At 41.8% G+C, this 25,106-nt stretch overlaps 1 protein-coding gene across 5 annotated transcripts in view; it reads right to left on the bottom strand.

The window, feature by feature from the left end:
- LOC142435900 (thyrotropin-releasing hormone-degrading ectoenzyme-like) overlaps positions 1 to 25,106 on the bottom strand; it is a 418,631-nt gene that overhangs the window by 50,767 nt on the left and 342,758 nt on the right. For 3 of the 5 annotated variants that reach the window (XM_075539947.1, XM_075539945.1, XM_075539948.1), the window contains 3 exons: positions 23,790 to 23,887; positions 23,232 to 23,339; positions 22,477 to 23,023 (listed from right to left, as the gene is read on the bottom strand). The exons of 1 other annotated variant lie outside the window; for it this stretch is intronic. In XM_075539947.1, coding sequence (XP_075396062.1) covers positions 22,915 to 23,023; positions 23,232 to 23,339; positions 23,790 to 23,887 — 315 coding nt within the window. In that variant the 3' untranslated portion in view covers positions 22,477 to 22,914. Of the gene's footprint in view, positions 1 to 17,744; positions 17,918 to 22,476; positions 23,024 to 23,231; positions 23,340 to 23,789; positions 23,888 to 25,106 lie in introns of those variants that run through there. One more of the 5 variants, XM_075539946.1, reaches the window with a different exon arrangement.

Raw genomic sequence — 25,106 nt, 5'->3', positions numbered from 1 at the left:
ATATATATATGTATATATATATACACATACATACATATATATCTATATACAGAGATATATATATATATGTATATGTATATATATCTCCTCCACTCTTCTGTCAGTTGGTTGTCCTATAATGGTTTGTGTATTGTTATGATGCTGGAAGCTCTGTTACCAGAATTTCAAATACCAGCAGGATTGCCCATGGTGGACAGGTTTCAGTGAAGCTTCTAGACTAAGACAGACAAGGAAGAGGGGCCTGACCGTCCACTTCCAAAAATTACTGAAAGAAAACCTTATGGAGCACAAGAGAACACTGACTGACTAATGTGTTTTGGACACACTATCAGTGGACAATTGCTAGAAGAAGACATCATATTTGATGAAATAGAGGGACATGGAAGATCCTTATTGAGGCAGATTGACCTAATCGCTGCAACAATGGACTTCAACATTCAGGAATGTGTGACAATGGTGCAAGATCAGACAGCACTCCATTCCATTTCATATAAGGTCTCCATGGATCACAGTAGACTTGATGGCACTCTCTATATGTTTGTCTTCAGTGACTTCCCATAGGGCTGCTCTGCCTGGCAGCCTCTATTCTTCATGCTTCCAAATGGGGAGCACAACAGGTCCATAGTCACTGATATTCCCCTCAATCCCCAGGTCAAGTAAGGAGACATGAAAATAACTATGTTGTTCTCTTTGCCTTGTCTCTCTTCCTTTTCCCCTCCTCCAACAGGGCTAGAGGGGGTAAATACTTACCTTGCAGTCTAGAAGAGAATTTCTTCCACACCAAAATCTTCTCCTTCCTCAAAAGGCACATACATGCTTTTTTCCTTGTTTTGAATTAAAATGGCAGATGGGATGGTAGGAAAGAAAATGAACTAGTCTAACAGAATGGCCAAACAGATTTACCTTCCACATAAGAATGTAAATAACTCCTCAATCTTGTTATAGAGTCATGATATGATGAGCTCCATCAAAGCAGAGTAGAACACCACGGAGGTCAGACCAGAAAAACCATATTGAGTTGATTTTGTATGAGAGATTCTAGTTGCTAATTATACTTTTCATAACAGACAGATGGCAGGTATAGAAGCCCAGACTTAAAATGTCTTTATCTAATTGCCTGCCTAAATATATGTTTGCAATATGGTCTTCAAAGGGAATACTTTCTTTACCTTAAATTCCATTTCTTTTTCCGCTCTTTTATGTAATTTTATTGAAGTATCATTGATGTACAATAAACCATAGTGTGTTTTGCTCTTTGAGGTTTTTAAAAAGAATCATTTTATTGGTGGCTCCTACAACTCTTATCACAATCTATACATACATCCACTGTGTACATTTGTTGCCATCATCATTCTCAAAACATTTGCTTTCTACTTGAGCCCTTGGTAGTAGCTCCTCATTTCCCCTCCTTCCCCCTCCCCCTCTCTCATGGACCCTTGATAATTTATAAATTATTATTCTGTCCTATCTTACACTGTCCGACATCTACCTTCACCCACTTTTTTGTTGTCCCTCCCTCATGGAGGAGGTTATATGTAGATCCTTGTATTCAGATCCCTCTTTCTACCCCACCTTTCCTCCACCCTCCTGTTATTGCTACTCTCAGCACTGGTCCTGAAGGGGTCATCTGTCCTGGTTTCCCTGTGTTTCCAGTTCCTATATGGACCAGTGTATATTCTCTGGTCTAGCCAGGTTTGTAAGGTAGAATTGGGATCATGATAGTGGGCGCGGTAGAATTTAGGAACGAGAGGAAAGTTATATGTTTCATCGTTGCTACACTGCATCCTGATTGGCTCATCTCCTCCCAGCGACCCTTCTGTAAGGTATTGTCCAGTTGCCTACAGATAGATCTTGGATCCCCTAACTGTACCCCCTCTCATTCACAATGATATGATTTTTTTTGTTCTTTCATGCCTGATACCTGATCCCTTCTGCATCTTGTGATCACACAGGCTGGTGTGCTTCTTTCATGTGCACTTTATTGGTTCTGAGTTAGATGGCCACTTGTTAACCTTCTAGTCTTTAAAACCCTAGACTCTTTATCTTTTGATAGCTGGCTCCATAAGCTTTCTTCACCTCATTTATTTATACACCCACCTTTTGTCTTGAGTGATTGTGTCGGGAAGGTGACCATCATGGAATACCAGTTCCTTAAATTCCATATATATAGGCTTAAGTCTTACCCACAGGAAGCTTATTTTTATTTTATCCCTTGAACAAAATCTTGCAATAAATTTCTCTTTTTGGGTAAGTCCATCCTCAATCACATATCCTTTAACATTTACAAGAATTTATCTGTAACCAACCCCATTTACATAGTCTCATTCATGCTATTTCCACAATAATTGTAATAACCCTATTTTTTAGAATCGGCAGAAAGCATCAGCATTAATATCCCATTGCCACTGAGTTGATTTCAACTCATGGGTACCTTATAGGACAGAATAGTATTGCCTCATGGGTTTCCAAGGCTGAAAAAAAATCTCTTTATTGTGAGTTGGGTGAAGGTTTACAGAATACATCCGTTTTCCATTTGACAGTTCACACATATTTTGCTTCATGATATTGACTGCAATCTGCTCAACGTAATATCACTTATCGCACTTCCTCCTTGTATTTCCTGTTTCCATTCCCCTTCTTTCCTGACCCTTCTGAACTTTATCTTTGAATAAATTATATCCTTTTGATTCAAATAGTTGATTAGTGTTACTTTTTATCTTATAGATCTACCTATTGTTTGGCTGAAGATTGAGCCAAGGGAGTGAGTTCAGTTCCAGAACTGAAGGTGCCTAAGGACAACAGTCTTGTGGGTTCCAAGAATCTCTCTCTGAGCAATACCCCTGAACTTTTAAAATAAGTTTAAACTTTGTTGCACATATTTCTCCTATTCTATCCCAAAATTCCAAAGCAAACTCATTATCATTGTGTTGAAGCTGACTCATAGAGACCCTACAAGATAGAATAGAACTTCACCCTTTGATTTTCCAAGGCTTAAAACTTTACCAGAGCAGACAAACTCATATTTCTCACATGGAGCAACTGATAGGGTAGAACCACTTACTTTGTGGTTAGGAGCTCAATGAGGAGTCCACTCTGCCATTAGAGCTCCTTTAGAATGCTATCCAGGATTCCCTAATGCTATCCCTCTCAGATCAGTTGGTAGTGGTAATTAATGTAAATCTTAAGGGGGTCAGACTTCCACATCATAACTCTTCCTTGGGGAAGATGGTGGGTTTGAACTGCTGATTGATTAGCCCTTAAGTGCTTAATTACTGCCTCACCAGCGTTCTCCTTAACATCAGAACAGTGGACACTTATTGGTTTATCTTTCTGGTCTCTGTTCCCTAAAAATTGCACTTCATCCACAGGGTTTTCTTCCACAACACACAGCTGCTAGTGTTTTTGGTTTGTTTTTCCACATGACTTCACCTTCCTGGTCAAAGCTGATTTGTCCAGGGCTAAACACACAATGAAAACATAGCCATATTTGCACACTACAAAATTTGAAGTGAGACAGCAAGCTATTTGTTGAGTTTTTTGAATGACAGAAGTCTAAAAGGAAGTGTTGTGATACAGGAAACAGTGAGTTTTGATGTCCAGGATTTATACTGGGGACCCAGTTGGCACTCCGAATGACTATTCAAAGTGATGGTATGAATCCTCCTCTTCCATGACCTACACATATAATAGATATAACCACTAAGTCCATGAATTGACAAATGTCTTATGTGATTGAGTTTGGGTTCCCCATAGGATTAGATCCTGAGACAAAGGTTTTAATTAAGCCATTTTGGGGGAGATATCAATAAGGAAATGGGAAATAGAAAAGGGAAAGAAGGCAGCCAATGAAAAGTACATTATCAAACAATTTAAAATTGTGAGCAACTGGAGGTTAATCTTACTGGAGACACTGTAGAAAATCCACTAGTTATTCTGCCCAGAATGGGAGGGAGTGTGGCTATTTGTCCAACAACTCCTATGGGTCATTGGTTAAGGGTTACTCCAGGAAGCAAGAATTAACTCCACAACCTCCTAAGCCATGCATGCTCAGGTACAGTGGTCTACAGAAACTAGAGAAAGCAAGAAGAGAGATGTGCTGGCCATTCAGAATTAGGCTAGTATGCCAAGTTGTCACACATGTCAGGTTCTTGCACTATCATAACTTGTGAGATATACCACTGGTATTTCAAACACAAGCATAGTTACCCGTGGTGGAAAATTTTCAGAAAAGCTTACAAGCTAAATAGACTAGAAAGAATAACCTGCCAATCTACATCTGAAAAAAATAGTGGTGTTTGTGGAGCACATTGATAGCAGTGGAATATTGTTTCATATAGTGCAGGATGATGAACCCCTCAAGTTGGAAGACACTCAAAATATAATTGGGGAAGAGCTGTCTCCTCAAATAGAGTTGACCTTAGTGATATAAAGTTTTCAGGACCTATATTTGTTGATGTGGCAATGACTCAAAATGAGAAGAAACAGCAGTACTGCAATAACCACTAACAAGAAGATGGGATGCATGAAATATGGATCTAGAAAAATTGGAAGGCATGAAAAAATGGAACACATAAAGATCAAACACTCTAGGTGTTATTGAACTGAAATAGACTGGTATTGGCCATTTTGAATGTCATAATAATATGGTTTACATACCAGAGTAACAAATTTGAAAGGAATGGATGACTTTCATGTTAAAAAAGAGAATGATTCAACATCGATTCCAATGTTCACCATTGTTAGGTGTAGGATATATTACACCTACAAGGATGAATAATTAATAAAGTTATTATTCAAATTTACACACCAACCACTAATGCTAACAATAAAGCCATTGAGGATTTTTACCAACCTTTTCAGTCTGAAATTGATGAGACATGCAATCAAGATTACTGATGACTTGAATGCAAAAATTGGACACTAAGGAGGAGGATCACTAGTTAGAAAATATGGCCATGGGGATGGAAGCCACATGGGAGATCTCATGATAGAATTTTCCAATAAGGATGGCTTATTGATTGAACATTTATTTTTCAGTGATGTAAACAGTAACCATAGACATGGATCATGTATATTGGATAGAAATACACAGGAATTAAATCAACTACATCTGTTGAAATAAACTACTATATATACTCGAGTATAACCCAAGGCAACTAATTTTACCCCCAAAGCTGGGGTGCTTTTTCAGCATAAAAAATGTGCTGAAAAAAACTCGGATTATACTCAAGTATTTACGGTATAAAAAAGTTTAATATCATCAGTCACGAGACTGGAGACCAACTGTGGAACAAACCATCAATGGCAAATTCAACTCGAATTCAAATAAAATTAAAACAAGTCCCCAAGAGTCAAAGTATGAATTTGAGTATATCTCATCTAAATTAGAGGATATTTCAAGAAGAAAGTTGACACACTGAACACAAATCACCTGAGATGATAGGAGTTCTGCAATAATATCAAGAACATCATAAATAAAGAAATTCAAAGATAATTAAAAAGATAGAAACTAAAGAAAAGACAAAATGGATGTCACGTTGAATGTGGAGTAGCTGAAGCCAATGAAAGAAATGATGAAGTACGAAAAAGAGAGAGAGAGAAATATAGAAATAATTGATGAAGTAAAGACGCTGAATAAAGAAGCTGAACATAAAATTTCAAAGGGGAATTCAAAAAGATGGAATAAAGAATTATATGAAAAGGTGCAAAGACCTGGAATTAGGACAGCAAAAATGAAAAGCATGTGCATTTCACTAGCTGAAAAAATGGAAGAGAAATTCAAAATACAGAATTACACAGATAGCATCAAAAGAAGATGAAAGGGATTCACTGACCACATGAAGCCCAGGCTCCACAGCGCTGAGTCCAGAAGACCAAGATAGCATAGGGTTCTCACTGCAGATTGCTCTGAAAGTGCTCACAGGAGGAGGGGGAAGATGGCCGACAGGGACACCCGCATACTCTGAGAGCTCCTCCAAACAAAGCGGGATTGGCGACCAGGTAGCTGAATAGTAAGAGTCTGGTGAGTGAAATATCCCCCTGGGACAGCACCCCAGTCCTACCCCACGTATTTGTCCGGAGCAGGGGTCTAGGTGAAAGAGGACCGGACTAGTGGGACATCTCTGGCCACTAAGCTCCCGTGAGCTCACTGGCGACCGGCTTAGGCTCCATCCCCAAACCGGACGCCAGCCCAGAGCCGCTTGCCTGCCCTGCCTACTCCAGTGGCCCACTCCCCACACCCCACTCGCGGATCTCCACTGGGAGAGAAGCTTTCCTCTCCTGCAGTTCCCCTCTCCCCGCAGGGCAGCGATCTGCCCTCGGGCCCACGTCCCTCCCTCCATTCATCCAAGCTCAGGGGAGCGGACCCGCGTATTGTCTGGCGACCCCCATGGGGGACCATCCACCCGCACCGCTGCCGCGGACCTCTCCACCTGCCCTCCGTGCGCTGGCCTCCCACCCCCGCCCGCCCCCGCCAGCCCCTGGCAGCCTAGCGCCAGCTCCACTCCTGGCGGGGACCCTGCGCTGAGCACTTCCCGCCAACAGGAGCCATAGCCCAACCCGCGCCTGTCCCAGACCCTGAGCTTCCGCGGAGCGCCGCGCCCCGCGCTGCTGAGTCTGCCCACCAAGGGCCCCCCCCTGCGCAAGGCACAAGAGTAGGTGCCCTCCCCAGGGTGCTGCGGGGACCCCGGCGGCCGCGACTCTGAGCCTGAGCAGAGGAAGGGCACCATTGCCCCCTGCGGTTTCGCGCCAAGCCTCCTTTGCCGGCGCCATTACCCCCTGCGGTTTCGCGCCAAAAGGGCGGAGAGCGAACACCATTGTTCTCTGCAGTGTCCCGAAGCTGCCTGCGCAGCTATCCAAGGGGCCTCCCCGCGCCCGCTCACAGCCCGGGCAGATCAAACACTCCACCTGCAGTGGAGCCTGGGTCTCGGCTTTGCAGTCCCTGAGGAGCCGTCAGTGAGCTCCAGCCAGCTCTCACCACCTGGGGCCCTGTTGGGTCCCCAGTGCCAGCCCTAAGCCTGCCGCAGCCCACCCCAGCCACCCCAGGAGACGGCACAGTGGCCTGAGCCTCCACACAATAAGGTTACTCCTGTCTCCCAGAAGCATGGGGCCTATTAAAGGATCAAGGAAAAATCAACAGACCACATCACTCCCAACAAAAAAATCAGAAAAACGAGGCACTTTAACAGACCTAACGTCACTCATAGAAGAAACAGATATAGATCAGCCACAAAAGGAAATCTTCAGAACTCTGCTTGCAGTAATACAGGAGCTAAGAGAAGCAAACCAAAATAAGGATGCAACGATAGAAGGGATGAAATGCACAATAGAGGGGATGAAGTCCACAATAGAGGGGATGAATACTATCCACCAAAAGGAACTGCAGAAACTAACAGAGGAGGTAGCAGAGGCCACACAAAAGGTCACAGAAGCTATATCTAGGCTTGAGGAGGCTGAGAACCGTATCAGTGAACTCGAGGACGCTCAAACCAAACGAAGCAAGCGAGAAAAACAATCAGATAGGAAAATTAAAGAAACAGAAGACAGCCTGAGATCAATGACAGATGCTATGAAGAGGAATAATATTCGAATAATCGGTCTACCGGAACACAACATAACACACAAATCGACCGCCAAGATAGCAAAGGAATTCCTGGAAGAAAATTTCCCCAACCTAACAAAGGAGAATCTGACTCTCATACAGGAAGCAGAGAGGACGCCGGCTAAGCTAAACACCAAGAAGAACACACCAAGGCATATAATTGTAAAATTATCCAACTTAGAGGAAAAAGAGAAAATTCTACGAGCATCAAGAGAAAGGAAGACAGTCACATACAAAGGAGCGCAGGTAAGGTTATGCTCAGACTTATCAGTTGAAACCATGAAGAGGAGGAGAGAATGGAGCAACATCTTCCAAAAACTGAAAGATAAAAATGCCTCCCCCAGAATCCTATACCCTGCCAAGTTATCCATTAAGATAGAGGGTAAGATAAGGGTCTTCCAGGACAAGGAAGAACTCAAAAAATATACTGCAAGTCACCCGACCCTGCAGAATATACTGGCTGACTCACTATGGCCAGAAGATCAAGCTCCAACTAGAACCACCAGGAGACCACCATATAGCCCATCTCCATCTAGAAGCCAACATGCCAGCAACACGTACCAGGACAACACGGACTCAGATGGAAAAGAGGACAGGATAGAAACCCTCCACTCAAACGCAGTACACAGATATGAAGGAAGATAGGCAAAGACCCAAAACACAAAACAGAATATGGCAACCATGAAGCCAGAGATTGTAATAATCACTTTGAATACAAATGGGCTCAATTCATATGTTAAAAGAAAGAGGCTGGAGGATTGGATTAGAAAACATAACCCATCAATCTGCTGCCTGCAAGAGACACACCTTAAGGAAGCAGACAAGCATATGCTGAGAATAAAGGGCTGGAAGAAAGTTTACCAAGCAAATGGTAACTCCAGGAAGGCAGGAGTGGCTATCTTAATCTCCGACAAAATGGATCTCAAGATCCAAAACATAAAAAGAGACAAAGAGGGACATTACATAATGCTCAAAGGCTCAGTAAACCAGGAAGCAATAAGCATACTGAATATTTACGCACCTAATAATGGTGCGGCAAATTTCGTCAAACAAACTATTAAAAAAATGACAGAAGAAATCACGGAAACAACAATAATAGTGGGGGACTTCAACACTCCACTATCAGAGAAAGACAGGTCACAGGGAAAGAAGCTCAGCAAGGAGGCCAGAGAGCTAAACAATGTAATTAGGCAACAGGGCCTGATAGACATCTATAGAGCCTTTCATCCAAAAGCAAAAGGTTTCACATTCTTCTCCAATCCACACGGATCTTTCTCAAGAATAGATCACATGCTGGGGCACAAGGCCAGCCTGAGTAAATTCAAACACATAGATATTATCCAGACGTCTTTCTCAGACCACCATGCCATAAAGCTGGAGATTAATAGGAGGGCACCCAGAAAAGCAAGGGTCACCAATTGGAGAATAAACAACGATCTCCTGCGACATGAATGGGTTAAGGTCCAGATCAGAGAGGATATCAGGAAATTTCTAGAAACTAATGAGAACGAGCATACAACATATCAAAACTTATGGGACACTGCAAAGGCAGTTATCAGAGGTAGCTTGATATCACTGAATGCATACATGAAAAAAGAAGAAAGGCGTATGACAGATATGTTAACACAAAACCTCCAACAACTAGAACAGAGTCAACAGAACTACCCCTCCAATAGCAAGAGAAATGAAATAATAAAAATCAGGGCGGAGTTAAACCAGTGGGAAGACAAAAGAACAATGCAAAGGATTAACGCAACTAGAAGCTGGTTTTATGAACGAATTAATAAAATTGACACTCCCCTGGCAAAGCTTACCAAAGATAGAAAGGAACAATCATCAATAGCCAGGATAAGGGATGAATCGGGGGCAATAACAACAGACCCCAATGAGATAAAAAGGATAATCACAAAGTACTATGAAGGTTTGTATTCTAATGAATTCAGAAACCTGGAAGACATGGATAAATATTTAGAAAAACAATCTATCCCTAGATTATCTGAGACAGAGATCAAGAACCTCAACAAACCCATAGCGAAGGAAGAAATAGAGAGTGTCATCAAAAACCTACCAAGGAAAAAGGCCCCAGGGCCAGATGGCTACACAGTAGAATTTTACCAAACATTCAGGGAAGAGCTGACACCGATCCTCCACAAAGTATTCCAGAACATAGAAAAGAACGGCAAGCTCCCAAACTCATTTTACGAAGCCAGCATTACTTTGATACCCAAACAGGGAAAAGACCCCACAAGTGTAGAGAATTATAGACCAATATCTCTAATGAACATAGATGCAAAAATCCTTAACAAAATATTGGCCAATAGAATACAAAGGAACATCAAACATATCATTCACCACGACCAAGTAGGATTCATCCCTGCGATGCAGGGATGGTTTAACATCCGAAAATCCATCAATATCATACACCACATCGAGAAGAAAAAGGATAAAAACCATATGATAATATCCATAGATGCAGAAAAAGCATTTGACAACATCCAGAATCCATTCCTAATCAAAACACTCATGAAGATAGGATTGGAAGGTAAGTTCCTCAAGCTCATACAAGCTATCTATGAAAGACCAACAGCCAACATCATAGTCAATGGAGAAAAGACAAGAACAATACCAATGAAAAAGGGTACAAGACAAGGATGCCCCCTGTCCCCTCTTCTATTCAATATCGTTTTGGAGGTTCTGGCTAACAACATAAGACAGCGGAAGGACATCAAAGGGATCCAGTTGGGAGAGGAGGAGGTGAAACTATCGTTATTTGCAGATGACATGATCCTATACATTGAAGACCCCCAAAACTCCACAGTTGGAATACTTACAGCAATAGAGGAATACGGAAGGGTAGCAGGATACAAGATCAATAAACAGAAGTCGGTAGGGTTTCTATACACATCGGACAGGGCCATGGAAGAGGCGATTAAGAGGGAAGTACCCTTCACAGTAGCCAAGAACAAACTGAAATACCTAGGAATATACTTAACAAAAAATACTAAAGACCTTTATAAGCATAATTATAAAACCCTATTACAGGAAACCAAAAGTGACCTTCACAAATGGATGAAGCTCCCCTGCTCATGGTTAGGTAGGCTGAACATAGTAAAGATGACAGTTCTTCCTAAAGCACTCTACAAGTTCAATGCTATACCAATCCAATTACCATCAACCTTCTTCAAAGAATTGGAAAAACTGACCACCAACTTCATATGGAGAGGGAAGAAACCCAGAATTAGCAGAGAACTCCTCAAGAAGAAGGACACAATTGGAGGACTCGCCCTACCTGATTTTAATGCCTACTACACAGCTACAGTGGTCAAAACAGCATGGTACTGGCACAATGATAGACACTCAGACCAGTGGAAAAGAATAGAAAGCCCAGGAGTAAAATCATCAGCATATAGACAACTGATCTTCGACAAGGGTCCCAAAAACGTCAAGTGGGAAGCAGATGCCCTCTTTAATAAGTGGTGCTGGAAACAATGAATATCCACATGTAGAAAGTTGAAACAAGACGTCTACCTCACCCCATGCACAAGAATACACTCAAGGTGGATCACAGATCTAGAAGTCAAACCCCAAACCATCAGGACCATTAAGGAGGGAATCGGGACTAATCTCAGAGCACTGGCCCAGGGAGCACATAGGCTCACTGCAACAGGGAAGGGGACACACACAGGTGATCTGGAAATCGACAAATGGGATCTAATAAGAATAAAACACCTGTGCACCTCGAAAGACTTTGCCAAGAGGGTGACAAGGCAACCCACAGACTGGGAGAAGATTTTTAGTAATGACACGTCAGACAAAGGGCTCATTACTAAAATCTACAACACCATCATGACCTGCAAAAAGAGGAAAACAGTTAACCCCCTAAGGAAGTGGGCAAAAGAAATGAGAAGAACTTTCACTAGAGAGGAGATCAATATGGCCAATAAATATATGAGAAAGTGCTCGAAGTCCCTTGCCATAAGAGAAATGCAAATCAAAACAACCATGAGATACCACCTAACACCCCTGAGGCTAGCCCAGATCAGTAAATCAGAGAGCAACAAGTGTTGGAGGGGCTGTGGTGAAATAGGAACCCTCCTCCACTGCTGGTGGTCGTGCAGATTTGTACAGACACTGTGGAAAGCAATCTGGCGATACCTAAAGAAAATGGAAATTGATCTACCTTACGACCCAGCCATCCCTCTACTGGGCATATACCCGGTTGAAGCAGCAAATAAAACACGACCAGTCATATGCGCTCCAATGTTTATTGCGGCACAATTCACAATAGCAAAGACTTGGAAACAGCCTAAGTTTCCATCGATAGACGAGTGGATTAGCAAACTTTGGCACATACACACAATGGAGTACTATGCAGCACTAAAAAGCACCGATGAGCACATGAAACACGTTATTTCATGGGAAGAGCTGGAAGGAATTATGTTAAGTGAGGTAAGCCAGACCCAAAGGGACAGGTACAACATGAGTCCCCTGAGGTAAGTACAATCAGCATGACAGAAATGGGGCATTAATCCACCCAAGGGGAGGGTATGGTTTATATCTCCACAGGGAAAGTGGGACCAGACTTCAACCCAGTGTCGCAAGGTGTGAATGCAATATCCCGGCGTGGAGGACAGAACCGGTGGAGAGGTCTGGGAGGCTGGCCCCAGCACCATAAATTTAGTGGATTCCTGCCCCTCCCCCGAAAAGAACTTGTTCCAAAGGACGACATGGACCCTGCAGCTATGGGAGATGGACATATTTGACGAGAGCACACGGGAGCAGATGAAGGGGCAGGAGGAGAGAGTGGAGCACAGCCTGGCCCACCAGGCCGTGATGATGATGTTCCTGAGTAGAGCAGCCAGTCCACAGAGAGAACAACATGGCTGGCCCTACTATGAGACATGATGCCCCTCAGTGACTAAGGGCGATACAGGGGACAGTACCGGAGACACAGTGTGGGAATTGCACCTGACCTGATCCCACCACACCGAGGCAAAGCACTGGGGGAGTGCAGCGGAACAGCAAGGGAATGGAGTGGCAAGGTCCCCAGGGAATGCTGAAAGTGGACTTTGGGGCCAGGGCGTGGTGCCCCAACAGACTGGACTGGAAAACGCTCCTAAGGGCCAGCAAAGATCCCTGAACTAACTACAAGCTTTTCTCTTGTGAACTGTTTTGTTCTGTTCTTTTTCAGTGGTTTGTTTTGGTTGTTTTGTTGTCTGGTTGTATACTGTTGCTTTGTGTTCCTCTGTCTAGTTTTCGTGCATGTTAGTGACTCCACAGGTCTGTCTGAATAGGACAGGCTGGATGAACTATCTGGATGAAAAACAATGGGACCGACAGTTGCGGGGGGACTTGGGGTGGGGGGTAGGGGGGGTAAGGAAGTGGTGTTAACAAACCCAGGGACAAGGGAAAAACATGGGACCCCAAAGGGTAGAGAAGGGGGAGTGGCAGGCCTGGTAGGAAAAGATCAAGGGTAAGGTTGCTTAGAGAAGAGGTATACTCTAGCCCAGGTGGCAATGAAGCATGGTAGTAGGGCAGGAGGAAGGTCAAGGGAGATGGAGGAAAGAGCTAGGAGTCAAAGGGCATTCATGGAGGTCTAGACAAAGACATGTACATGCAAATATATATAGGAGGTTGGGGAAATAGATCTTTGTGTCGATATTTATAGGTCAAGTATTAAGGTGGCGGAAGGACCTTGGGCCTCTACTCAAACACTCCCTCTATGTATGAATACCTTCTTTTATTAAATTGGAACTCTATGATGCTCACTCTCCCGACACAACGGCTGGAGCCAAAGTGGGTGAACAAGTAAATGTGGTGAAGAAAGCTGATGGTGCCCGGCTATCAAAAGAGATAGTGACTGGGGTCTTAAAGGCTTGAAGATAAACAAGCGGCCATCTAGCTCAGAAGCAACAAAGTCCACATGGAAGAACACACCAGCCTGTGTGATCGAGTGGTCCCAAAGGGATCAGTTACCAGGCATCAAAGAACAAAAAATCATATCATTGACTGCACACCTCCATGATAGGATCGCTGAAGACAAATGGGTGCACAAGCAAATGTGGTGAAGAAAGCTGATGGTGCCCGGCTATCAAAAGAGATAGTGTCTGGGGTCTTAAAGGCTTGAAGGTGAACAAGCGGCCATCTAGCTCAGAAACAAATAAGCCCACATGGAAGAAGCACACCGGCCAGTGCGATCACGAGGTGCCCAAGGGACCAGATATAAGGCATCATGCAAAAAAAAAAAAAAAAAGATATAAGTGTGTGTATGTATGTGTATATATGTGTATATGTATATATGTATGTGTATATATATATTATATTAAATGAAGGGGAAGTGCAGAGTGGAGACCCAAGGCCCAAGTGTCGGCCAATGGAGGTCCCCTCATAGAGGGGCTTAGGAGAGGAGATGGGTTAATTAGGGTGTGAGGTAGTATCGATGAAGAACACAGCTTTCCCCCAGATCCTGGATGCTTCCTCCCCCCAACTACCATGATCCGAATTCTACCTTGCAGGGCTGGATAGGACAGAGGCTGTACACTGGTACATATGAAGGTTGGAGATACAGGGAATCCAGGGTGGATGATACCTTCAGGACCAAGGGCGTGAGGGACGATGCTGGGAGAGTGGAGGGTGAGTGGGTTGGAAAGGGGGAACTGATTACAAGGAGCCACATGTGACCTCTTCCCTGGGAGAGGGACAGCAGAGAAGGGGGGAAGGGAGACCCCGAATAGGGCAAGATATGATGAAATAACGAGGTATAAATTACCAAGGGCATATGAGGGAGGGGGGAAAAGGGAGGGAGGGGGGGGGGGGAAAGAGGACCTGATGCAAGGGGCTTAAGTGGAGAGCAAATGCCTTGAGAATGATTGGGGCAGGGAATGTATGGATGTGCTTTATACAATTGATGTATGTATATGTATGGATTGTGGTAAGAGTTGTTGGAGTCCCTAATAAAATGTAAAAGAAGAAAAGAGAAAAAAATGATTAGGGCAAAGACTGTACAGATGTGCTTTATACAATTGATGTATGTATATGTTTGAACTGTGAAAAGAAATGTATCAGCCCCAATAAATTGTTAAAAAAAAAAAAAGAAAAAGAAAGTGCTCACAGTAGTAGGCCCTGGATCAACTGGGGAAAATGTAGAACTCAAAATAAGAAGACTAACCTTAGGATATGAAAGGCACTAGTGGAATTCCCATTTGACACCTGACCTCACCTCCATGGCTCAACTTTCAGCCCCCAAATAGGAGACCTATACTGTCAACGATGTACAATTCAGAGCCCAGCATTTGTCAGGGAGTTACTCAGAAGGCAGGAAGGAATGAGAATGAAAGACCAATGGAAACGGCAAACAAAGGGAGGCAATAGGAAAAGTAGTATTGCATTGTAGGTATTGCAATCAATATCATAAAACATTGCATGAATTGTAAGGAGAAAATCAATTTACTCTGTAGATTTTCCCTCACATGACAATCAAGACAGTGTAAAAAGAAAATAAGTCACATGACCGAGTACACTGGTAGATCTTGCTGAAGACCAATTTCCAGTGTTAAAAGATGTCACTTTGAGGAATAAGGCACAGCTGAGCCCTAGTGGTATACTGGTTACAAACATAATGCGTCAGAACCAACCCAGTTGGGTTGCTCAACACAAGATCAGCAGTTCTGCTCCCATACAAAGTTCCAGTATTGGAAACCCACAGGGATATCTCTTCCCTGTCCTATAGAGTTGCTAAGGGTTGGAATCAACTTGATGGCAGTGAACTGGATGTAAGCCAGGCTGACTAGAGACACAAATCAAGTGCCACTCATATATGTGCAATAAATAGTTTTCTATCAAGAAGTCACTATAGTATTTCTATTTCAAGGAAATATCCCAGGCCAGTCCAACTCAAGTCCATAAGTCCAACACTAGCCCATAAGTTCCTTTCCAACTTACGCAGTTACATGCAATGATGTACTGCTTGTTTTATGGAAACTAGGCATGGTTTTATATTTCTCGTTCCTCTCACTGACTGTTGTCTAGTGTAGGCTGATCCACATCAGGCCCGCAGTATGGGGTCCAAGCGTCGCTGTGAGTGGCTGAGGCTGTAACTGTTGATAACAGGGACTCTGGTGGCCTCGTGGTTAGCCGTTGGCTGCCATCCGCAAGGTCAGCAGGGGAAATTGTCAGCAAATCTGCAGAGGAACGATGAGGCTGTCTACTCCCGTCGTGGTCTTGGAAACTCCCGCGAGAGTTCTGCGCTGTCCTACAGGCTGGCTGTGACTCAGCATCACCTTGAAGGCAGGGATGGGCAGTTTAAGGGAGTAGAAAGCCCCGTCTTTCTCCCTCAGAGTGGTTAGTGATTTCAAACCGCTGACACTGTGAATCACAGCCCAACGTGTAACCACTACGCCGCCAGTGTTCCTGACTCATGGATCACAAAATTCTTAACACACGGCCTTGGTGGCCCTGCCCGTTTTTTCATTACTGCCTTACAGTCTGTATTTACTTTGGTCAAAATGCTGGTGCCAGTGACCGAGCACTGAAGTGGCAGTTACGGCGAATGTATATAAGGACTCTACCCTGTGATGATCTGGAGTGGATCAGTGCATTGTGGGAAGACCAGAACAAGCAGTGCAAGGGGAGGGAGAAGACGACCTCCTTACAGGAAACATGGACAATAAGGTGGAATCTTGGTTTCAGAAGGACCACACATAAGCTTCCCGCCCTGATCATACACAGGTCCCAGTGCAAAGAGCCCTTTGTGTCCCTATCTTTCTGTTCTCACCCAAGGATCTCAGCTGATGAACAGCGATCAGTCACAAGGAAAGAGCTTATCTATTCTCTGAGATAAGAGGAGCCGCGCCTGATGGAGGGGCAGGGACCACAGATAGCAACGAATTAAGGCGAGCAAAGCAGCAGACATAATGCTTACCTGCAAGTCAGGCCACCTCTCTAAAAGTTGGAGAAAAACTAAAGCTCCCCCCACTGCTCATAATGGAGAATTCCTAAGATAATATTTTGTTTTTGTTGGTCCTTGTAAACCTAAAATCTTATAAAACTAAAAAAAAAAAAATCAAACGCACTGCCATGGAGTCAATGCCAGCCCAGAGCCCCCTGTGGGTTTGCTGTGGGAGCAGAGAGCCCATTCTTTCTCCCCGACTTGTGGGAGAGCTCGTGGGGGAGTTCTGAAAATCTTCTGAAAGGAGGCTATTCGAATGCGGACGCCTAGACAGTGCGAACATATGCCCTGTTCACTCACCCAACCATTGATGTAAAAACACGTCCCGTGGCACTGCCCGCACAGGCCCTGTGACCTGCTCCTTGGAGCGAAGACAAGCAAGACACCCCCCGGAGCAGTTTGCTTTGTAACATGCGGGGTTGCCAGGAGGCAGAGCCCAACGAAAGTCAGATAAATCACTGCCCTGGCACTGGGCTCACACTGGCCCTGCAGGCAGCCAGGACCACCCTCACGGCTTCCGAGGCGGGAAATCGCTGCAGGAGTAGAAAGTACCGTCTTTCTTCCTTGGAGCGGCTGGTGGTTTCCCACGGCTGACCTTGCAGGCAGCCCGGCGACAGGGTCCCACCACGCGGCCAGGGCTCCCAAAGAATCGGAACGAATGCATTCAGTGACGGTTACTGTTCATAGTTCACCATTAAAAATCACATCGTCAGTATGTTAATGAGAGTTCACCCAACATCAATAACAATCCCCATATTGATGTCCTGGGGGATTCAAAGTAAGCAGAGGGTAACTCTGAACAGTGTCAGGTATGAAATAGGCATTCTGTCATATGACTCTGATGACGTGAGTTATTGGTAATTATACCGCTATGCTCTAAATAAGGGAACTAAGGAACCTTCTTTAGAAGAACAATTCCATTGTGATCACCAGTGTCGATGACACTGGAGGCAGAAACCTTTACCCACCACAGTCGTCCCCAAAGTGTGGCCGTTGGGGGCAACGACAACTGGTATTTCCACATGCCTCCATGTCCCGTCCCATCTACTGATCCAGGAAGTCTAGGAGTGGGGGGCGGCGCAGAATCAAGCAAGTCCTGGTAATTCTGAGATGACTTCACGTTTAAGGAACATTGGCTATGGGCATAACATTGTTGCACATACTCATTGCAGGGAGTACTGGAGTTTGACTGTTGTTTTCTCAAACGATTTTTAAGTAAGCATATATTATTGCCACGTGATTATTTTATATACCATCACAGAATTGACTAAGACAACGTGGCAGGCTGAGGATGGAACTTGAGCTACACCACTTACGATGGTATAATCTTGGCAAATGACGTAATCCTTGTGGGCTTTTAATTTAGTAATCTGCAAAATGACATAAAATGATGAGATCTTGCACAGTCATTTCTATAAACAACTGATTGGAATAAACACTACAAAATCAAAACCTAGAGAGTAACGTTTATAAATCAAAAGAACACATGAATACATATGAGCCAAAATTCACTGCCTTCAGTCAACACATGCATGGGCCAACAATCTTTTGATGAATCTTCATCTTTTCTCTGCCAAAGCAGTTTTCAACATTAAACCCACTGCCGTTTAGTCGACCGTAGCTTCTCACAACACTATTTCGGGTTTCTGAGTCTGTCACTTTTGTGGGGGCAGGTCGCCTTACCTTTCTGCCGTGAAGTGGCCAGTAGGTTTGAAATGCCAACCTTGCAGTTGGAAACCCAATACCAGAGTCTTGGACTAGAGTCAGCATCTACTCTAGTTCTCTTTGCTTTTAAACTGTAACACCTCTTTTCCCTAATTACCCAATGGACAGGGAGCTGGTGATGCACTGGACTGCTAAGTGAAAGGTCCAGTTTCCAAAAGCACCGGGAAGCGAGGCCTAGTGCTGCCCTTGAGAAACTAAGCCACTGGAAACCTCCTGGACCACAACTCTACTCTCACACCTCTAAGGTCCTCATGAGGTGAAATAGAGTCGACTCAATTGGATAATTACAAGCTACCAGGTACTATGCTGTTTCAGAGTACTTTTTACAAATAGAGTGAAGATACCAGTCATCAATTTCTGGGATAGGTGATCTATATTACTCTCCGTTAATTCTTTATATTTAATAGGCTTCAGGTTTTAAACTGTGCCTTTAAAAATTATTTTTAAAATAATACATTAGTACAAAATTAAAAGTCTGTGTTTTAGACAGGCATTTAATTTCAGGTTAAATTTATTATTCATCGAAAACCACATATTATCATATTGTGATTTCTATGTGGTTAATTGTACATCCCAATAGCATTCTAATTCAGAGATTTTACATTATAATGCATCTGCTGTAATAATGTTTCCCTATATTTTACCCAGCAATACTTAGGGTTATTATTTCTTGTTAATTTGCACCAACCAGTGAAAGAAACCAATTATTGTACCTTTTGTTATGCTTTTTGTACATATAAAAATGGATATCGTCTTTTCTATGCCTTTAACATTTATTTTAGAGTGAAATTTTCAGGGCTCACCAGCTCCTCTCATAGCTCATGTTTTCAAGATCTTTTTATCATTTGTATTGTTCTCCACTGTGTGCTTGGCACTCTGTCTCGTTTCTGAAATGTGGCATTCTGCTGAACTTCGTGTCCAAATCAGAGCCTAACCAGACCTGGATGTAACACAATCCATTTTCATGCATGGCATTGCCATTACAATTCCACACACTGTAACATTTGAATATTTTAACACGGATAAGAATGCTGGCTCATTCAATTTATCATCCACTGTACATCTTAAATTTTTCTCTCACATTTTCTCTCATTGCACTTTTGGGTATCATTAGCCTCTCCTGAACTACTTTTTTTTTTTTTGACACCATCAATTTTCTGGAGTTTCATACCAGGGATTATACACCTGTCCCAATATATCCAGATTATGCTTCTTTGTAATGTAATGTCCACTCCACTGTCATGCAATTAATTTCAACACATAATAATCCTATAGGACAGAGTAGAACTTCCCGGTAAGACTTTCTTGTTTGTAATTGTTGTGGAAGTATATCAGCAAGTCTTTCTCCTACAGAGACCCTGACCCTGACCCTGAACCTAACCCTAACTACCCACTTCTCAGTTATTAGTAGAAAATATACCTGTATAGTATTCCTAACTTTTATGATTATGCTTTTTTACTTGTTACTTAAAAAAATAGAATTAAACAAGAAAAAATAGAGCTGACTGATATTTTGCTTCAGGTTCATTTAAAAAGAAACTATGCCATCCCCTTCATTGATTCAATTTAAGAAAGTTGAACTCAGCATCAGCAACCAGATTCTAGTATTGCTTTACTATTAAGCTGTCATCTGAAAAACACAGATTAAACCTCTGATCTTCACTCAGAGGTGGCTCAGTGGCGCCAGTGCCCTCACTGCAGGAGGTTACCTGTATATGCTGAGATCTGTCATCTGGTCGGTTGAGCAAATCTTAGTAAACACAGTTAGTTCCACTTAGCAGGTTTACTTGCCGACTTGCAAAAGCAAGCGATGCAAGAAGATATAAAAATGATGAAGGAAATGACAAAATCACCTTCATGCATTGGGTCCAAATTTAATTATTTCATTATGAATAAATGACAGAGTTATCAAAACTGAAATGAACTGACATATCAGAAGTGATGGTTTTTCACGTTCCCAACTGAGAAATCACCAGGATTATCCAGCTAAATGTCAACTCAGGTGTATTTCACCTGCAGCCCCCAACCACCTACCTCTACCACTCCCTAGTCACGCTCATGCGTCAGAGAGCAAGTCCTCTAAAGAAGGAAGGCATTTTACACCTTGTCTCTTGCTTAGTACTTGCTTTACTCATGTAGGAAAATTCTTTACTTGGAGAACTGCCTCTCTTTTTAATTTGAACTTCACTTTTTTCTTTGCTTTCCCACCTGGCACTAAGAGGTGCTCAGTACAATATTATAAAACAGTACATTAAGAACCTGTATCTTTAAATGTAGGAAATGGTAATAGACTTAATTGTTTTCATAGAAACAGTGAAAGCAATGGTACAAGCCCAATTTTTGGTTTAAGGTAAAACTATATGATAATGTGAGTATATTCATTGAAGGGTCAAAAAGTAACCAACTCACAAGTTTTTTATAAGCTTAAAATTATATCAAGAATCTTTTTTAAAAATGAAAGTTTAAACTACAACTATCAACTCTAATAAAAGGCATGTATTGATTTTAAGTAGCTCTACATTTTATTTTTATAACCTAGTAATATGTAGTTGAATTGAAGGGCATGATAAGAAATACGGAGGAAAAAACTTCATTTAACATGTTCAGGTCAAATATAATAGTTTCCAGAGACTTAGCAAAAGGATTATCACTAGGAAAATATTTTTTAAATGAAGATTTATTTTTTAGTTCTTCAGAAGACTGATGAAGCATTTAATCACTGTCATCAATTATATGATGGATCAATTGAGAGATATAATGATAAAATATTTTCCCTCATAGCTTAGTACAAGGCTCAAAATGATTAACTTAACTTAAAGGGCAAACAGAAAAATGCTAGGGGATATGAAATATTATGACAAATCACTAAATATTGCAGTGAAATATTTCCCTCAGCAACCTTTAAAACAGGATAGTTACCCTTTGAACTGGAGCCATTTAGATACTAAATTTAAACATAAGTAACTCCTGACAAGGAAAATGCCAGTTTGTTCCATAGCAGCTTATAGAGACTCTGCTGTTCTCTGTGCTCATCTGGAACGAGACCTTGCCTCTGCTGTCCATGATGGTCATCCCTGACTCACCTATGAGGCACAGGCGTCATCTCGATAAAGTCCTCTGACTCCCTATCCTGCCCTTCCCTTCTGACATTAATAAACACAGAGGCCAATGACTGGAGTGGGGCATGCGTTTGTAGTTCAATGTATGAAAAAAAGGAGTATGAAAATCTTTACAAATATGCTTACAGAAAGTTTAAACACTATAGTAAGAAGATAAATGGATTTTTCTTTTATGCTTAATATTTCTTTCATTAATATTCAATTTTTTCTGAAAACAATTACATTAAATTACTTTAACCACATATTATGCACTAGTGACCTGTTGGACTGTGAAATTTTCAGATAAGATACAAGTTCAAGGTCGCTGCCAGGGATCACTGAAAGAATAAAGATCTCCTTTCCATTTGTATTTTTTAATATTCATGTTTGTTGTGCTACTTTGCTTATAACATATGCAGATAAATGTTTCTGAAAGAATAACATGGTTTTATCAAGAGCCTTAATGAGATTCCCCCAATTTAATGATTTCCTTTCATGGAATGATGGCCAAGCTATCACAACTAGAAACAAGCCGGTGCTTTGCACAAGGGTAAATAAAAATGACTGCTATAAAACCATATAAATCTCATAAAACAAAAATATCAAAATGAAATCTTTATTAATAAAATATCAAAGTATAAGGCAGTTGTTGGTTCTTGACATAGTTCTACACACTCGTAAATCCAGTGTTTCCATCTCTCTAATTCTAAGGCTTTCCCAGTCCTTTGATTTACAGCCAGTCCAAACAGCATGCTAGGTAACCTGATGGGCTCAAATCATGCCCTTTTACATTCCCTTTGAAATTTGGGGACAAAGTGAAATCTCAAGGAGCAAAATCATGGCTGTTTGCTGGAAGGGGTAAATTTTCCCAACAAAATTCTCATAATAGCCTCCTCCACCCCCAAAGAATTAGCAGGTGCATCATTCGGATGGAAAAATAATTCCTTGGGGAAAATTTCCTGGTCTTTTTTTTCACAGATGCTGTTTCCATTTTTTTTTCCAGCTTCTTCCTAATAAGTCTTTGTAATTGTTCAGTGCCCTTCAAGAAAATCTATCAGAATTACTCTTTTGGGATAAAAAGTATGAATAAACAGTTGCTATAACCTTCTGGCTGATCGCTCTGTCTTGAATTTCAATGGGTTAATAGGGCCCCGCAAAAGCCACTGCCTTGACTGGACATTTTTCTTGACTGCACCTGACTGTCCTAATGAAGGAGCCTGGTGGCCTCGTAAGGTTTGCATTGAGCAGTAGTGTAAAGGCACGGGCTACTTTGAGGGAGAATGGTCTGATGAGGCTGTCTGCTTCCATAAACATCGACCGCTGGAAAACCCAGAGTCAATTCAGCCCCAGTGACCTTGTTAGTCAGAGCAGAACTGCCCCTGTAGGTTTCCAAGACTTTAACTCTTTATAGGAATAGGAAACCCCATCTCTCTTCCACCTATAAGCTTGCTAAACGTCAGAATTGACCGATGGCAGCGAGATGTGGTTGTTATCGTTTTTGTCTTCAGTCTAATGCCTTCATGAGACTAGGGTGAGTATTCAACTTAGAGAACTCCTCTATAGCACTGATGGCAGGGACATGTTGTTTTGGATGGACCCAAGTATGCATGAGCTGAAACACTAGGAACAATACTTGTTGACTTAGCTTCATACCTGAAACATAAGGGCATAAATTAAGAAAGATAGCCTAAAACTTGAAATATATTGTTATTTTCAAGCCATTGTATTTGAAACTATGAACCAGAACAAACATCCCTTTGCTTTCTCTCTAATACTTCAGCATTGAAAGTGGAATGCATCAACTGAGACTCTGAAAGCAGTTTGAAATCATCTGAGCAACACAGGACTGTTTTCAATTTACCTGTTCCTGTTGCTGGAAATCCAATCTGATATAAGTGTTGATGCCTGTTGGTGACAGTGCTTGTTACCAAAACTGCACGCCAGCATTATAACCTCTCTGCGTAGTTCTCTAGACGGCATTAAAAGGAAGAAAAATGAAATGAAACAGCAGTGTTACTGTCTGAAGAGAAAGTCGGGGCAACATTAAATAAACAGTTGGTTAGTAAAGAATGAACATAAAGATAGATGCTTTTTAGATTATGAAATTACAAACTACTGGTGAAGAGACAATTAAGCAGAGATCTATAAAAGTCAGATCTGGAATCAGTACACAGAGGAGGGTATAAGTCCATCTCACTACTTCATTAAGGCAGAGCTCACATTAAACATGGCAAGGACACCTGGGTCCTCGTGTCAAGCAATGGACCTGCTGCCCCGTAGCGATCCTCCCAGAAAACGGAAATGAAAGATCAAGCGTGAAAGAAAGATCATCTCATGCAGCTAAAACCACAATGCCACTAGTACGATTTTATTGTATAGCTCATGGAGAAACTGAAAGAATAATCAAATAATACAGTACTCGTGTTGGTAAGATGCTTGAACAAGGGATCCATTAAAATTATTTTTGGGCCATCCAAGTTTGAGATATGTTGTTGCCACTTGCTTCAAAATATATTCCTAAATGGAACAAGGAAGGTAGAAAGATGGTGTCAGCTTGAAACATCTCTATTCTGACCACTAAAATGTTATAATAACAAGAACACACTTTCTAAATATAGCTGCTTTCAAATAACAGTGAAATTATGAGCACAATAACTTCCCAATTACAATGTTACTTAACTTAGCAATTCAAATACAGGACACACAGATCTAATACTATCAAAATTTGGAAGTCTACTTTTCCTATTGGACAAAAGAATGATTTATAACATTGACAATGTTTACAACCAAATGAATAAATAGTAACGTTGATGATACTTGGACTTGATATTCTATAAGAAATACTATATATCTATAAGATTTACTATAGATATGCTATAAGAACGTGAGCACATAACATTTATTTTCTACCAGTAGAATATACTTAAAGTATTATGTAGGCCCAGCCAGCCTACAGACTATTATTGTTGAACTGAAAGCCACAGAATGATCTTCAGTATAATTACATGGTATTTCAGAATCAACAATCGATTCAGCTAATGATATATTCAAAGCAATTTTTAACTTTTATTGAAAATGAAATGTCTGGCATCACACACTATTTAAAACTAAAAATTACACAAAAATGTGTGTTACTTTTACAAAAATTTCATTACAGTGTGTTTTGTTAAGGAAAAAAGAAAAGTATATGTCTTTCTCTAGTAGATATTATTTGTACCACAATGGAAACGCCACATTTCTTTGAGCGTCTGATGTAATAGTTGAGACAAAGCTAATGATAGCCATGGCACGATTGTCCCTGTCCACAAGTAACTAACCGGGGGCTTTCAATTTAGCTTAGGGTAAGAAAGAAGGACCTTTGATGGCTCTCTGACATTTAGAATGGCTTGAATAGCCAGTTTCATGACGTGGAAATATAGTTTCCAAATATGTAAGTTAGTCAGTATAGCCAATATGTCACAAGACGATTTTATAAGACAGAAACAGGCTCTTTGAAGGAGAGCAAAACAGTGAGCAAAGATAATAGACGGCACAGAAACGTATTGTCATATGCAAAGCCTCACAACTGATAGAAAATTTGGAAATCAAAAGCTTATTAACAGTCTTTAATCTGAATCTTATTTAAAGTGATGATTAAATTAGATTAGTTGGTGTTAGCAGTGCAATTTGGTTTCCCAGGCTTCAGCTCTGGAAATCTGGTCAGGCTGTTGGAATGTGTGTCATGTCCTCACGTCTA

The sequence above is a fragment of the Tenrec ecaudatus genome (assembly GCF_050624435.1).
Source record: "Tenrec ecaudatus isolate mTenEca1 chromosome 7 unlocalized genomic scaffold, mTenEca1.hap1 SUPER_7_unloc_1, whole genome shotgun sequence".
NCBI classification, from domain to species: Eukaryota; Metazoa; Chordata; class Mammalia; order Afrosoricida; family Tenrecidae; genus Tenrec; species Tenrec ecaudatus.
This window is presented reverse-complemented; position numbering and strand designations above follow the sequence as displayed.